Source organism: Xenopus tropicalis, chromosome 2 (genome assembly GCF_000004195.4).
Source record: "Xenopus tropicalis strain Nigerian chromosome 2, UCB_Xtro_10.0, whole genome shotgun sequence".
NCBI classification, from domain to species: Eukaryota; Metazoa; Chordata; class Amphibia; order Anura; family Pipidae; genus Xenopus; species Xenopus tropicalis.
This window is the reverse complement of record NC_030678.2, coordinates 116,066,636-116,083,464: the sequence shown is the minus strand read 5'-3', so window position 1 is coordinate 116,083,464 and position 16,829 is coordinate 116,066,636. Positions and strand designations below refer to the sequence as shown.

General features: G+C 37.5%; 1 protein-coding gene across 1 annotated transcript; it reads left to right on the top strand.

Moving 5' to 3' along the window:
* Nucleotides 1–4,180: 4,180 nt before the first annotated feature.
* f10 (coagulation factor 10) lies at nt 4,181–13,822 on the top strand. Its single transcript, NM_001015728.1, is given in 9 exon segments — nt 4,181–4,228; nt 4,340–4,446; nt 8,429–8,586; nt 8,693–8,717; nt 9,486–9,599; nt 9,810–9,941; nt 10,478–10,704; nt 11,917–12,034; nt 12,847–13,822. Coding segments are annotated over 8 exon segments (1,395 nt in total). The 5' UTR covers nt 4,181–4,228; nt 4,340–4,376; the 3' UTR covers nt 13,398–13,822.
* The last annotated feature ends 3,007 nt before the right edge of the window (nt 13,823–16,829 follow it).

The window sequence follows — 16,829 nt, the reverse complement described above, 5'->3', positions numbered from 1 at the left end:
CTTCATTGCTTAAGTGAGACAAGAAGTCATCAATATTTTATTTCGCAGAAATTGACTGCCCATGCCCTTTATGCCATTGCATTCCCAATACTACTTCTAGCCAAATAAGACTTGATTTAAAACACACTGTTGTGCATGATGCTTGAATCCATATAGCTTGGATGCAATTTAGTCCTTTCGAAAGCAAGTTGTGCATATTGATTAACAAGGCTCTAAAATATGAAATATAATTTCTGTTTAATTTCAATGATGTGGCTGAACATGGGACCAATTTTACAGAACAGAGCCAGCTGGCAGATGTATAACTGTATATGTAGTTAACAAATAGGGGAGTTGTGGGAGCACTCCAGGCTATGTAAAATACACAAGTACACTCGGAGTGCAATTGATCTGGCCATATTAGCTACAAGCACACAACAGAGAGGGGTTTGATTAATGCACATTCCCTGGTCTCCTGTTTTATAAGTAATTTAGTATCTATGCAAGTGCATGTATTTTTATAAACAGGGGCTTCAGCCTTGTGTTTTGTTATGGTCATTGAACTTCTTGGTAAATTCTAATATATACAGTGAAATATATATTTACAAAAGGGGGTACAGGTATGGGATGCCTTATCTGGAAACCCGTTATCCAGAAAGTTCCAAATTACAGACAGGCCATCTCCCATAGACTCCATTATAAGCAAATAATTCTAATTTTTAAAAATGATTTCCTTTTTCTCTGTAGTAATAAAACAGTAACTTGTACTTGATCCCAACTAAGATATAATTTATTCTTATTGGAGGCAAAACAAGCCTATTGGGTTTATTCAATATCGAAATAAACTTTTTGAAGGCTTACGGTATGGAGATTCAAATTATGAAAAGATCCTTTATCCAGAAAACCCCAGGTCCCGAGCATTCTGGATAACAGGTCCCATGCCTAAACTTTATTCACTACATATAGGACATCTAAAACACCATTAATTGCACATTATGTATTTTAGGTTGGAGATTTAATTTCATGAGAATTTTGCAGATAAAATACTGGCTTAGTAGAGGCAGAAAGAAGAAAGGTAGAAGAAAGTGAGAGAAGGTATGCTCTTAGACCAACATATGCTAACATAGACTGAATTAAACAGCATATGATCTACATTTGTGATCTATGCATTATATAAAACTAAATTCTAAAGGGAGAAGCAAATTTCAAAGCTTATCAGAATACCCACTCACTAAGGCTCAAGTGCTTACATTTCACAGTACACAGGGCACAAGGATACCTTCATCTACATGGAATGTGCTCCTCACAGGGATGGAAATGACCTGCTCTTCTCAGTCAGTGAAGCTAAGCCTAGTTTAACGAAGTTTAAAAGTGGCATCCTGGAGAATGTATTACTAATTTACAAATCTGGCTTCTAAATAGCACAAGTTCAGTGGCCAAAAGAAACCAATCAGCAGTTAGTTTTGATTAGTCTGCTGTAAGTTATAAAATAATAGTACTAATAATGATTGATTACTAATTGGTTACTGATAATTGCACTTAAACAATGTAGCATCTTTGTTACTAAAAGCATGTTTTGTAGTATAATGCTTACTGACTGGAAACACTAGCAGGAGGTTGTGTCTCCTGGCTGTAAAATTAAAGGCAATCTAGCAGAAACTAACATATTTCTGGAGTAGGTGTTACTTTCTTAGCACGTGGCACCTACAGATATTGCTGACTATTGTGACACTGCATACTTAAGCCTATAACGCTGCCATTTGTGCGCAAACTGATCAAGAAAAACATATCCACATCATGCGTCAATTGCTCCACATAATATTTTGTGAGCCACTCTAATGACTCTGGAAAAAAAGCTTCATTGTGGGTAAAAACATAGTAATTGCATACAGTTTTGTGCTTGCATTTGTATATAAACCTTCTTGTGTAGACATGTGGTTATTTTTTTTCCTTAGAAAAGTGTACAGCTGTGTATAATAGATCATGAATTTGACTAAAGGATACAAGGTTTTCGAGTTTTTCGTTTGTAAGTCAAGAAATATTCATTGAAAAATGTGAAAACCATGACACATTTGTGGTTTTCGTGTTCTTTACGTTTTCATTCCATATTTTAATTTGTTTGTGTTTTTTCAGTTTGGATCTTTTAAAAAAAATGACTTGGACCTTCGTGGTTTGGAAAACCTTTGAAACCACGAAAATAAGAATGTAAATAAATCTACCCCTAAGTGATGAGCACAAGGGCAGCAGGATCTACTGGTACTCCCTTACTTCCATGACTATTAGAGGGAGGGAGGATGCCTACATGCTCCAAACAAACAGGAAGTACAGGGCTTGGGGCAAAGTACAGAAAACATGGTGGATTGCACCCTGTGACGCAAGTAGATGACCCCCCCAAGGATATTCATACCAATACAAAATGGCCATGCTAGTATCAAATACAAATATAGGCTGGATGTCAGTATGCTCAGAATCTCTGTTTTGCATTGCACAAGTTTACAATATACAATATTTACAATATAGATCTACCTAATTGTCCTTGGATTTCTCACTAAATTACAACTATTTTGTTTTTACATATGTGGATACATGGTTTATACTGTATATATCTTCATGACCTCCACATCACTTAATATTTTACCACTAATAAACGCTGTCTGAGGATTTATTCCTGTCTTATTTACAAATGCCGGTCTTAAACTGTACTGTTAGCATTGTCAGTAGCAGAACCACTTCTAGTTGGCAAGGAAACCTTTCCCATAGCCTGCAATAGAATTAAACCTCAGATTTATGCTGCAATCCTTTTTTTGCCAGAATTAGAGAATACTTTTCCAAAAAGACAAAATATGATGATAAATAAAAATCTAAGTATACAGTGGAAATTGCCATCACAGTTTATGTGAAAATAATTTAAAAGGGTAAGATAAAACAACCAAATGACTTACAAACCAAAGGCTACAGGGACCTGCATGATGCCCAAAGCCAATCACTTTCTGTGAATCAGTTCTCTATCTGTACTTCTTATATGCAGGGTGGTTCTACCTTTGTCATGCAATGTTCATTCACTCTTCTGCCTCATTTAACCTTTTTTGTGTACTGTTCTATTCAGGAAGCAGATGTTTCAGTTTGTTGGATTTTATTCCTCTTTAATGTTTTTCTTTTTTGTTTTTCATATGAAATTGGCTAATCATATGATGTGAACAGGAAAAGGCTGCTCTTGGGAAAGAGACATAAACCCACCATAATGCCTAGTTTTCCAAAGGATTCTTAATCATTGCAAATATTAACATACATTCCAACCCCATAAAACTTACTGTCATTCGGACAGGCCATGATAAGTAATCCCATGGCAGCCAAAGTTTGACTGAAAAGCTGCTTTTGTGTGGAGGTTCAATCCCTTCCCTACTGATTTGCATGTAATCACATTATGGAAAGGTCACATCTAAGGTATCACAAGAGGTCATTTGCTTTTATCATCTGTCAGTAGCCAATCCAATTTCATGGTACTTCCATTTCAGCTAGTTGTGTCTCTTTTATGTGTTTCATTTCATTTTTGTTGGCTTAGAGTTCTTTGTATTTATACAGTACTGATTTTGTCACAGTTATTATGGTATCTGTTGCAGTAGGAACAAAGAAAGCCTGGCTCATCCGGAGGCATTGCTAGTTATATAAGGTCTTCCAATCATGCATAAGAGATTGCATACATTATACACACACACATTAATATATATATATACAGTATATCTCTTTAAAAAGTGTGGCATCTATTGTATTATACATGGCTTGATAAAGGAGCAGGATGTTCTGAAACGTTGCCTTTTTCTGCGGTTTATTGTTTTTGTTTCTTCTTGAAAATTAGAACCACCCTGCAGCTGTTGCTAAACTGAAAACACCATTATCTTCAGTGGGAACACAATTCAATAAACAACCAACTAAAATAATTTATATATACATTTTTATATAAATAAAGTCATATATACATGCATACAAAAAAAAATCTATAATAATAGGGGTAAAAGATATTTAGAAAGACAGCATGGATTTCAGCCATTTCATCTGCCCGTTTCACAGTCTGCTCTTTGCCCTCTCCTGATCTATCAGCTAAACAAATACAAGTGGACAAATTGGGTAATGGAAGCAAATAAGATTCATGGCCAAAATCCAGAATTCATTTCTGTTTTGGATGTATTCTGTTTCTTGTATAGAGAATTTGTTTTTCTTTACATTAGTAACAGTCTGGAATAAGTGAAAGGTTTGTATAAGCTCCTTCCCAGCACTTTGCTCCCAGGGCAGGAATTCCCTGGCTTCCCTTGCAAGCTGCTGCTTGAACTGTTGACTTCTTTTTCCTTTATAAACTGCCCAGGAGAGAACAGGAGCTCTGCATTCAAAAACATAGCACCATGGCTGGCCAGACATGCCTGATCATTCTTATTGCTTTACCCGCTGTCCTCCTCCAACAATCACCAAATGGTAAGCAACAGCAAGGTTCAGCTGGGATCCGTGTACTTTCTTTACTCTCTGTTTGTAATGCATTTTTAATTGTACAGGATACCAAAATCCCTGCTTATCTTATTTTTTCCACATGTATTCCATGTTGGAATTAAGGGTTATAAGATGCAGTGCCTTTCCAAAATAGCTATAATCCACCAATACCAGATTAGGGAAATGTCTTTCAGGCAGAGCCCTGTAAATAAACTTTGTTACAAGCAACTGGAAGTTTATAAACACCAAATTTGTACTTATTATTGTTCTTTTTGTAAGTATTTACATAGAATGAGTTTATTGTCTGCATATGAAAGGTTCCTTTACCATAATGTCAGGTTATAGACTTGCACACCAAGAGACATGGCAATGTATAATGTATTAATTAAATGTATTTGTAGCAAAAAAGGGCATATATAATGTTTAATTAGTCTTTGGAGGCTGGAATAATTTTTCCTCCTGTTTTAGAGAGTGTTTTGAAAAGCTTGAAATCAGCAAATGTATACCCTCTTAGAACAAAATATAAATAATATATGATGACTTTTTTTTTCTAACATGTTAGCTTGAACAAATAAAGCAGGAACATACAAGTATTTGGAAACAATTGAGCAATTTATACTCAGTTGCTTAATAATGTTTACCAGTGAAGTATACGACAAAATTGTGTTGCCACAATTCAGCAGATGGTGCCCATTTATTAAAGCCCAAGTGTTATTGTGGTATTCACTAATAAATATTTCTTGAAATGCTCCTGGTTCAAGATATGATCCTGCCTATTCATGTTCAGATTAGAGATGGGGCCCAATTTTTTTTTTTTTTTTTTTAAAACTATTTATTTTAGTGTGTAAGCCTCCAGTTGTTGGTGGGATACTGGAAGCTGGAGGGCTGCAGGATGCACATTTCTGACATAACAAATTCTTTCTGGTTAGGGACAAAGAATTCTTCTGTGCCCTAAAAACAGCCCTTTTGTATTGCTAGTTTTAGCATCCTTGCACAAGACTGGTTACTACTAAAATTAAGGTTGCTGCTTTGTTTGTAGTTCAGCTTCATCCTACCTTTGCCTTAGGCCATACAAATAGTGACGTACAGTAGTCACCAGACTAGGTTTGCCTATTCCCATGACTGGCAGTAAACCTTTGACTCTTTTACTTAATTTTGTTTGCAAATGTAGCTTATCACCAATGACATGGATGGGAAGCTTGATGATTCTTGACATCATTTATTATATCTATGGATTTCCCCATGCTAATTACCTTCTTGTCAAGATTCACATGCCTATGGCCAACATTAGACATCAAATAGGCAATACTTCCAGCACACCCAAGGCTGCCTTCTCATAATATCTTTGGGGTTTGCCTTCTGATACATTAAGGGGCTGATTTATTAAAGTACGACATGTAAGAAATACAAAAAAAATTGTGTATTTTCTGGGACTTTTTCGTACTTTGTGACAAAATCATATTGTCGCGCAGAGTACGAAAGTTTCAGATTCATTCAAGCTTCGGTATTGTGACTTTCCTTGGGCCAGGTTGGAGCTGCAGAGTGCCATTGAGCCCTATGGAAGACTTTCCTTGGGCCGGGTTGGAGCTGCAGAGTGCCATTGAGTCCTATGGGAGACTTTCCTTGGGCCGGGTTGGAGCTGCAGAGTGCCATTGAGCCCTATGGAAGACTTTCCTTGGGCCGGGTTGGAGCTGCAGAGTGCCATTGAGCCCTATGGGAGACTTTCCTTGGGCCAGGTTGGAGCTGCAGAGTGCCATTGAGCCCTATGGGAGACTTTCCTTGGGCCGGGTTGGAGCTGCAGAGTGCCATTGAGCCCTTTGGGTGACTTTCCTTGGGCCGGGTTGGAGCTGCCAAGTGCCATTGAGTCCTATGGGAGGCTTCCAAAATCATGCACAGAAGGATCAAAGTCAGATCAAAGTCATAAAGGTTTTCCCGCCGTTTACGATTGCTCGGATATGAAAATTTTGTGACTTTCAGATCGCCAATACAATATTATCGACTAATACGTTTTTTTGTAAGCATTTTCGTGATAGTTGCGATCATCAGAAATTATAGTATTTAATCCGAATTTTTCCCAATTCGGGATTTGAACTCGTACTTTGATGAATCAGCCCCAAGGTGTAGTGCCATGCTCAGCATACTGCATGCTTGAAATAGCACTACAACACTCAACTAAGGAGGGGAAGGGTGCTACACTGAGGGTCATGTCAAGTGACACAATTTAGGGTTAAAGGACAAGGAAAGGCAAAGTCACTTGGGGTGCCAAAATGTTAGGCACCCCCAACTGACTTTAATCGCTTACCTTGTACCCCAGGCTGGTGCCCCTGTTAGGAGAAAACAGCACCAGCCTGGGGCACCTGGGGCGATGTGCTTCCTCCTTCCTGTATTGTTAAGATGTGACTTAGGCGCATGCGCAGTAGAGTGAAAAGCCGACTTTTCTGTTAAAGTTCAGCTTTTCACTCTACTGCGCACGCGCGCGCGGCAATACAGGGAAGGAGGAAGCGCATTGCTGCAGGTACCCCAGGCTGGTGCTGTTCTCTCCTAACAGGGGCACCAGCCCGGGGAACAAGGTAAGCGATTAAAGTCACTTGGGGGTGCCTTACATTTTGGCACCCCCAATTGACTTTGCCTTTCCATGTCCTTTAAACAGAGGGTTGATTCATTGTAAATGTCTGCTTTAAACTATTTAGTTAAGTCATAAGAACAGACTGAATGGGCTAATGGCACTTAACACAAATACTGCAAGGAGCATGTGTAGGTGCAAGTACCTTTAATGAATGGTATCAATAGCAACATTTGCATCTGTTTTTGCATGATCGCAATTGTGGCTGTATTTGTTAAATGACCCAATGTTGTACCATATACAGGCTAATTCCTTGTTTTAGGAAAATACACCTTATGTCTAAACTGGTTTTATCTATAAATTTTCTTTCATAAACTGGTATGGTAATACCCATGGTAAATTCTAGTACAGGTATGGGACCTCTTATCCAGAATGCTCGGGACCTAGGGTTTTCTGGATAAGGGATCTTTCCGTAATTTGGATCTCTGTATATTAAGTCTGCTAAAAATCATTTAAATATTGAATAAACCCAATAGGATGGTTTTGCTTCTAATATAGATTAATTATATCTTAGTTGGGATCAAGTACAAAGTACTGGTTTCTAATTACAGAGAAAAAGGAAATCATTTTTAAAATTATTATTATTTGCTTCTGATGGAGTCTATGGCAGATGGCCTTTCCGTAATTCGGAACTTTCTGGATAACGGATAAGGGATCCCATACCTGTATCAGTCTGAAAAGACACAAAGCTCCACAAGTGCCAATGTTTACCGATACTTTTCTGGGTCCTTCTGCTTTCTGTGATGACACAGAATCCAACTCTCTTCAAGCAGCCTTATTGCCTAGGCAGCAAAGTCACAAAGATCAAAACAGACAGCAGAGGAGGTCATCCATATCCTGACCAAAGACAAAGGCTGGGTGCAGTTGCTAGCACCCATATCCATGCCAATAGTCATGGCAGACCACAATATCTGAATACTTGGGCATGCAAACTTTAGAACTGGGTAAAAAAGAAAATAGTGCAGTGACAAAAAAGGACTGCAGAGGGTTCTGCAGTAAAACTGAAGGTGGCTTGAGCAAAGACCATAGCACAAGTCAACTTTAAATGGATCTGCCACCAAATTCCTCAAATAACTTTATATGTCTCCAATAATAATTATTATATCCTTGTACTAATAGAGGTATTTTTATCCTTATGTTTAATGAAAGTGTTGTGACTGAGCTTAAATACCATAAACTTTGTAAGTAAATGGTTTTGATAGGAATATTTTATATTATAAGCTTTCCCAGACACTTAGATCCATTGAATTTACAGTTGTATCATCAAAATACTCTAAATAAAATAAGTTAGCTGCCTAAATAACCCAGCACCACTAAGCACTGAAATAACATGGACACCATTGTCAGTCTTTTTAAAGCATGAAAACGCACACAACATATTGAGAGCAAAACGAGCAAACTCAGCCTTTGAGGAATTCAAAAAAGGCAACCTGGAAAGGGAATGTTATGAAGAGCGCTGCTCATTAGAGGAAGCACGGGAAGTGTTCGAGAATGAAGAGCAAACTGTAAGAACAAGTTCCATAGTTCTGTGGACCATTACAATATCTTATATTTTGAGCATTTAAGTACTTTGTTAATTTTTTTTAAAAACTTTTATTTTTTGTTTAACAGAGAGAATTTTGGAGCAAATATTTTGGTAAGAAAAGTCTACTTTATTGTACCTAATCATAATTTGTCTAATAGCGTTGTCCAGGTAACATTTTAAATAACAACGTCTAATTTTTTACTATATGCTATTAGGGTTGGAACAGATCTTTTTTATAGCTAATATTAAAACAAAAAAAAAACCAGAAGATACTTTGAGGACAAAAAAAAATAATGCCTTAAACAATGAAGTTACCAACAGAGGTGAGACAGCAGGGACTCCAATTGAAGCTACAATATTAAGTATTGAAGGTGATGATGCTGCATGGAAGGAAAAACTAAATGTAACATTCACTGACATGCACTAAATCAAACACAGAAATAATAAATATATGATTTATGTAGCTGCCACCAGGTGCTTCCCTAGACAGAGGACTGGGCCATTATGTGTATGGGTACAAGGAGGTGTTCTCTATCAAGGTGTAGGCATGCCCTGTGGGAGACTGGAAATCTTCATTGGACATAGATGTCTGTTGGTATTTCCTTAGGGCACACTTGCCACGTGTTTATCCAAATCTGTAAAGCAATGTAGGGTCCAGACTAGGTTTAATATCCCAACTAGTTCTGAAATAAAAACTCTACATTACTATTTGTCACTGCTCACAATTGATGATTTTTTGCACCTATCCTAAAATATGCAAAATTTCTTAATGAAAAACAAGAGTACTTCTTTGAAAAACTTCCTGAAATTTGAACTAGTGAACAGCAATTGTGTACGTCATCATGTTAACAGGCTTTCCTTAACTATACGTGTTTGTAGATGGTGATCAGTGTCAATCGAATCCTTGTCAATATGGCGGATCATGTAATGATGGGATTAATGAATACACGTGCCTCTGCAATGCTGGTTTTGAAGGCAAAAACTGTGAAACAGGTAAATTGATTTAGCTTTTTCTTGGTTGGATATTTTTCATGTATTGTTTTGTTTGGTGGGAGGGTTGTTGAAGGTGTGTTCCACCAGGCACTGGGGTCTTGTACACTTGTATAACTCATACATTTTTAAAAAAAAAAATTAAGTACCATATCTTGTGTCAACCAGACTTGACTCCTAACAAAACAAACTCTTCAATTGTGTTCCTTCCAGTAAAACTACAGTTGTGCTCTTTAAACAATGGCGAATGTGATCAGTATTGCAAAGCAGTGGATAGAGATGTTGTATGTTCTTGTACAAATGGATACATATTGGGGGAAAATGGTAAATCCTGCCTTCCAACTGGTAAGAAGGAAAAACTCACCTTTTACTGCCCTTTCTTTCTATACACAGGGCCATTGCACAATATTCATTTATTAAATATTAACCATTGTCTTTGCACCAGAAAATGTAAATGATTTAAAAGACAGTTTTAATAAAATAGTAGCATTTTTGTGCTAAGGGAAGCGTAATCAAACTGTTAAGTCTTTTTCCTTTATATTCTATCTATTTAGGCTAAGTAATTGAGATAAACTTTTTTTCCTTGCTTTAGAACAGATATATATCCCATAGAAGTCAACCTATTATTCAGTACAGTACTAGTAGGTGGCAAGGTTGGTGGACCAAAAGCAAAATGATTGTTTTTTTAATGACATTACCATTAGAAAACCATAAATCTTCAGACAGTCATTTCAGGACCAAGATAGCTATGAAATTGCTGATAAATGCCATTCATTCTACCTAGCACTTCTCAAGCAGTAGTAATAAGAGAATTGAAGTATTCAGTGCTAAGGTTCAAGAATGGTGTTGCTGTTTTTTTAATAATTTTTTTGTATTAACAGAGAAATATTCCTGTGGACGAAGGCACATGAAGAGAGAAAGGAGGGAAACAAAATTACATGAGAATGATAAGAAAAACCATACTGACAGTCAGAATGAAGTGAAAATGAACCAAACTGGCACTCTGCCGGAAAGAAATGTAACAGGAATTAATATACTTAATCCAAATGATCCAAATGTTAGGATTGTGGGTGGACGAGAGTGCTCTCAGGGTGAATGCCCTTGGCAGGTAAATACTGGCTATTCACAATAACAGGCCACTTAAAATGAACCTACGTGAAGATAAAAATACTATTGATTTATTTTATTCAGAGATTTTGGTGAATTGTATTTATATACAGTATGTATTTGCATAAAGGCTCTTCCATCTACCAATGACTTTTAACTTTCAGTGATCATTATATTTATTTGACACCTCATCATATGTGTCTCTTAAAAGAACCCAAAATTTAATTTGATGAAGCCAATTTTGTTACAGAGAATGAACACACTGTCCAGAGGAGATCTTGTTGGGCAGCTGTTACGTTTACATGCAAAAAAAAGGTACATAGATGTGCCTATGCCTGCCAAGTATTTCTAAAATACCAGTATGGAACCTGTTATCCTTAATTGGATCTCCATACCTTAAATCTCCTTAAAAATCATTTAAACGTTAAATAAACTCAATAGGATTGGTTTGCCTTCAATAAGGATTAATTATATCTTAGTTAGGATCAAATACAAGGTCATTTGAATTAGTCAATTAAACTGGAGTCTATGGGAGATGGCCTACCCGTAGTTCAGAGCTTTCTGGATAATGAGTTTGTAAATAACGGATCCCATACCTGTATATGTTGTACTTGCCATGGTTGTTGTTATATAAATTACAAGTCTGTCACTAAAAGCAGTCTTCAAATGCAGCTGAGATGTTTGTAATGGATTCACTAATCAAGGTAAATTGTAAAGGGCACACAACATTAAAGGGATGCTGGCACCTAAAATGAAACTGTTTTTAAATATATCATTACATTGTCTTTGTATGAACTTTATTATGTTGCCATAAAAATACTTCCTGATGCATTTCCATTCCCTTTCTGACCCCCCATGTTCCTCTATGAGGAGGCTGCCATTTTGTGTGATATTTACAAATTTTACTTACTGCCCCCCAGTGTGCAAAGTGCAATTTTTGATAAAATCACAATTATTTTTTTTACCACTGTGCTATAACATTTACACAGTGATGTGTGTACCTGAACCCTGGAATTATGCCTGGTTTGGAGGTGTTGGTAGCTCCATGGTGCCCACAGTGGCCTACGTCAATAGGTGCAACTGCACTCAGTTTTGAATATGATGAATGAAGTGGTGCTGATGGCAACTATATGTGCAAGAGAAGGTTATTATTGGTGCAAATAACTATAATGCAGTAAGTAACTGAACCCTACTCTCTTTTATGTTTTTGCAGGCCCTGTTGGTTAGTGATGAAGATGAGGGATTTTGTGGGGGAACCATTTTGTCTCGAGAGTTTATACTGACTGCGGCTCACTGCATGAACCAGACAAAGTATTTCAAAGTAGTTGTTGGTAAGTAACTTTTTCTCTCTTGTTGAAAATGCTGCAGATAGCAAGAAATGGTTTATGCACATGTTTTATCTCCTTGCATGATAGTTTTTACCTTGGGTCAAATAACTTGCATGTTTAGCTTTCCTAGTAGGTGCACAGATTTTATCCAGACTTACCTTGACTCCCCTGTAACCATGACAGGTTGTTCTGTATAAACTAGGGTATATGTATTTATATACTTAGGGAGGCATTTGCACAAGGGCAATCATTAAGGGGCTACAGTTGTATAATATTACTGGGCCCCTAGAAATTGTGTGGGCCTAAAGCAAGTTGTTATAGTAATGAGTAAGCCACAAGGCAACACAACTATATGTGTCTCCAGAGACTTCCTTAAGTCAGAACTCTGTGTCTGCCAGAAGTACATGTCATTATAGCTCTATATTTCGTTCTCACTCCTTGATCTCTGCCCCCTTTACACTCATATACTCTAACCCCTAAATATAAAATTACGGGTACATACCTTTGCCTGTGTATTTAATTTGCCTGTGGTAAAAGATTTATTTCTATGTGCTCATAAACCCCGCACAGACCGAAGGGTCAAGGTACAGATTTAATACCTCCTATAGTAACTACACTGTCAATATAGTAACTGTTTACAGTTGTTTGTTTTTTTTCAAGAATTGTGCAGTTAAACAAATGTCTGCCATTATTTTGAGTTCTGACTAGGCCAAACATATTAGTGATTGACCACATAACTAATTTGGATCCTTTGTGCCTTTAATGTTAATGATTTCCATTTTAACCTGAAAATAATATGTTTTATAACTGCACAGGGGAGCTCAATACAAAAATAAGTGAAGGCACCGAATCCATCCATAAAGTTGAAAAAATAATCATGCACCCTCGATTTGTAAAGTCAACCTATGATTATGACATCGCTGTGATAAAATTAAAGGAAGCCATTAACTTCACTGAGAACATTATCCCTGCTTGCATCCCGGATCCTGAGTTTGCTGATCAGGTTTTGATGAATGAACCAGATGCCATGGTTAGCGGTTTTGGGCGAATTCATGAACGGGGACGTCAAGCCTCAACACTTCAGATGCTCCAGGTCCCGTATATCAAAAGACACAGCTGTAAAGAGTCCAGCACTTTTGCAATCACAGAGAATATGTTCTGCGCTGGCTTTGATACGGAAGTGAAAGATGCCTGTCAGGGCGATAGCGGAGGGCCACATGTCACCCCATTCAAAGGCACTTATTTTGTGACTGGCATAGTTAGCTGGGGTGAGGGATGTGCTCGAAAGGGCAAATTTGGGGTCTACACAAAAGTATCCAAGCTACACAGATGGCTTAAAGGAGTTCTGAAGAAGAACCAGGTCTAAAGTGATAACCTACCTTATTTTCTTTAGACATTTAAAAGCAAACAAATCCTTTCACTCAACTTTATCATATCAAATTATATAAAAAAAATGCAAAAAGAGGAATACATCCTCAAAAAGATATCAAATGCCTGGGTGCCAGGAATACATACAGTAGTTAGTTTAGTCTCATAGTTAGTCTCAAAGGTTCCCTTGAGAAAGGTCACAGTCTGTGACTGAATCGGGTTTTTCAACCAATAAATACACTTTGGTGTTACTGAAAAGACCTGCAGAGTGCTGTACTTTGTAAAATAAAATTATATATATATTTATATACAGGTACATATATATTTTATCTGCACACGCAATGTGGTTAAAAGGGTAATGCATGATGATTCTGTATTAATGTCTTGCTTTTAAATTAACATGCCCCCACAATATAGCTTCAATGAGCTTCTTCCATTGGTTTGGTCTTGCTTTTGGAGATGCTAGTTCTTGAATCGCTTATAGAAGCAAACATGAAGCACCAGCTTGGGGTTTGTGCATGGGGAATGGGATTTCTTCTGTGGACACACCAACCAATAACCTCATAGATTATTTTCAATGTAAGTGGAGATAAACTGTCTTCAGATACAGTATATGGTATGATTTCCAATTAAAAGCCAGTATTTGAGGGATCACGCTTACACCATCATGAGAATAAACATTTCTGCACTACTGAAAAATTTACTGAAACTGGATGTTAACTGATAAAATCACATATGTCTGTTTCATAGTATCATTAAATGTGAAGTAGTAAATCATTAAACAGCCTTAATTTTACTAATCTGTAGCAGCAAATGACTAGTTAACTGGATCCTAAACAATACACATGCTTTATAGCCAAACAGAAATGAATTTAGCTGCCTTCCACATGGTTAAAAAAGGCCAGTGTGGTTTTCAACATGCATCAGAATTTATAATAAATGTAGTGTAAGAATGTATAATAGGCTCAGCAAGGTAGCACTTGACTGGAGAAATGTTGTATATAAATGTATCTTGTTGCATGCAGCAATTATTTTGTGTCCTCAGTTGAAATGGTGATCTGGTCACGGTTATCAGAGGTACATTAAAGGAAGAAACTGGGGTTCTAAGTTAGATCACACAAATAAAACATTACTTCCTGCAACTTATGGTTCCACCTGTCCTGTTAAAGTTGAACACCTAAAACACAATGTACTGTAGTGCGGTTTAGTTAGTCTCTTGCACAAACATTTAATATCAATTATATGCAGATAACAGACTGACCATTGTCCTTGCACCAAAGTACAGTTGAAAATATAGAGAAATAAACATTATTAAAGTTGTTTGGACTGGGTTCAGTGGCTTAGATTTTACAGTAAAGTTGTTAGTGACACTATCAAGAGGGCCATGCTACTCAAAGTTATGGCAATTAATCTGAATATGGACCTAGGCATCCATTTGTGCTTTCTAACAGAACAGATGATCTGTCTTTGCTGATGGGTCCATATTTGGCTTACAAAAGAAACCAGGTTCAAAAGAATTTGAAGCTTCTTGAACCACAATATTGTAATGAATATTACAAGGTAGCCAACCAGGGCCGGACATCTTGGAGAAATACAGTCAATATACAGTATGGGTAAGGGCTGACAGAGAGGGGGAAGCAACAGTATAAAGTATAAACACATCCTATGATCCTATGTTCTATATTATTTTATATACTGAGCACTACTTATTTTAAGGAACTGCAATATTAATTTCCTCAACTAAAACATACCCACAGGCCTCAATACAACAGCAATTTTAGTGATTGGGCCAAGGCAAGCTACTGTTTCCCTTTGGCTACTAACTTTGGCTCAGGAAATAGTCTAATTTCCAAAAGTGTACAAGTATTCTCTGTTCTAACTGTTCTAAAAATTAGGAAGAAATGCCTGAATTTTTTTGACCATATGAAGGGGCACACGTTACATACTGGGGTCTAGGATATTTGTGTTCATAAAAATAATCTATTTTCTGGGCTGCCATACTTTCCTTCTCTCTGCAGGATCTTACTTCCCATGCAGAACTGTACTACTGTGCTGCATATGAGAGGTGTCTGCTGGTGATATCAATATGGTGGTGGCTGAAGCAGAGTAGACAGGTTGGTTGCACAGAAGAACAGATGTGATACCAAACAGTGTAATGTGAACAGTAGAGTGAGATGGTGGAAAAAAAGAGTGAAATGTAGAAAAGGTAAAAAGAGGACGGAAGAAAAGGAGAAAAAGCAAGTAAAGAGCTAGACACTTCACCATTGCTGCCAGACTTGCTATACTATTCCAATGAGAGTCTACAAGACTTCAAAACAATTAAGCAAAGGCTCCTAAATGCAAAGAAATGGCTCAGTACAATAAGCTGTTGGACCAAAGTACTAAGCAATGACAAGAGTGCACAGTTGTTTTGTTCTATTAGTTGTCCTACAACAGGTTACTTGGTCATTGCGGTCAGTTGTGGAATGTCCAAATATATTGCACTTGCTTTACCTTGGCATCTGTAAGGACAGAACTCCTTAATTTAATTAAAAAACATTATAATCGGTAGTCTACTCTTTCTCAAGCGTACAGCATCATACAGTCTATATAGTAGCCTATGGGCAAAGACACATGGGGTGATTAGTCACCACGATTTTTAATATTTAGTCGCGGTCACTCAACACCCCAATAAAAAGTTGCGGCATCATGTATCACTCAGCTGCGGCAACTCACGTTTATTTGCCGCAACTGTTTTTAGTAGCAGCGGCTGGGAGTTTCTTAAAGGACAAGGAAAGTCAAAATCTATTAAGCACACTATTAAATAGTACTACTATTGCTGTGTAAAAACGCTCTATTTCTGGCTTGCCTAATGAAAGATTTACAGAGATACACATACTAGAACCTACATACTTGTTTCAGTGAACAGCGCCGCCATCTTGTCCAGCGTGTCTGTATGGGCTATTGCTGAAAAAGCACAAGCCAGCCCCCCCTCCGATCCCTGCTCCTGCCACAAACCAGACACTCCTGCTGTGTGCGCATGCACCGCCTACAGTCCCAAGTCGCCAAGTCTGGGTAGTAGCATTGCATTATGGGAATCTTCTCTACCCTGCTCAGCGTTTTTTTTCCTGTTTGGCTTCTGATCTTCTGACCAGGTGAAGTATGGGGAGACTTAAGGGCACTATTGAGACAACTGAAGGTATGCCTGCAGCTTGAGATTAACTCTTTACTAGCCTTTCCTTCTCCTTTAAAAGTCACAGTGACTAATCAACCCATCTGTCTTCCCCCTACAACTTGGAACCAATGCAGTGGGAGCTAGCCTTAAGACACTTCCCTCCCATACAGTCAAAGATCTGGAAGCCTCAAAGGCTGGGAACTGACTTCAGTAATCAAGCAAAGTGAGAAATGTAAGCTATACATGAGTTAACAGGATAAAACTACTAACCCCCAA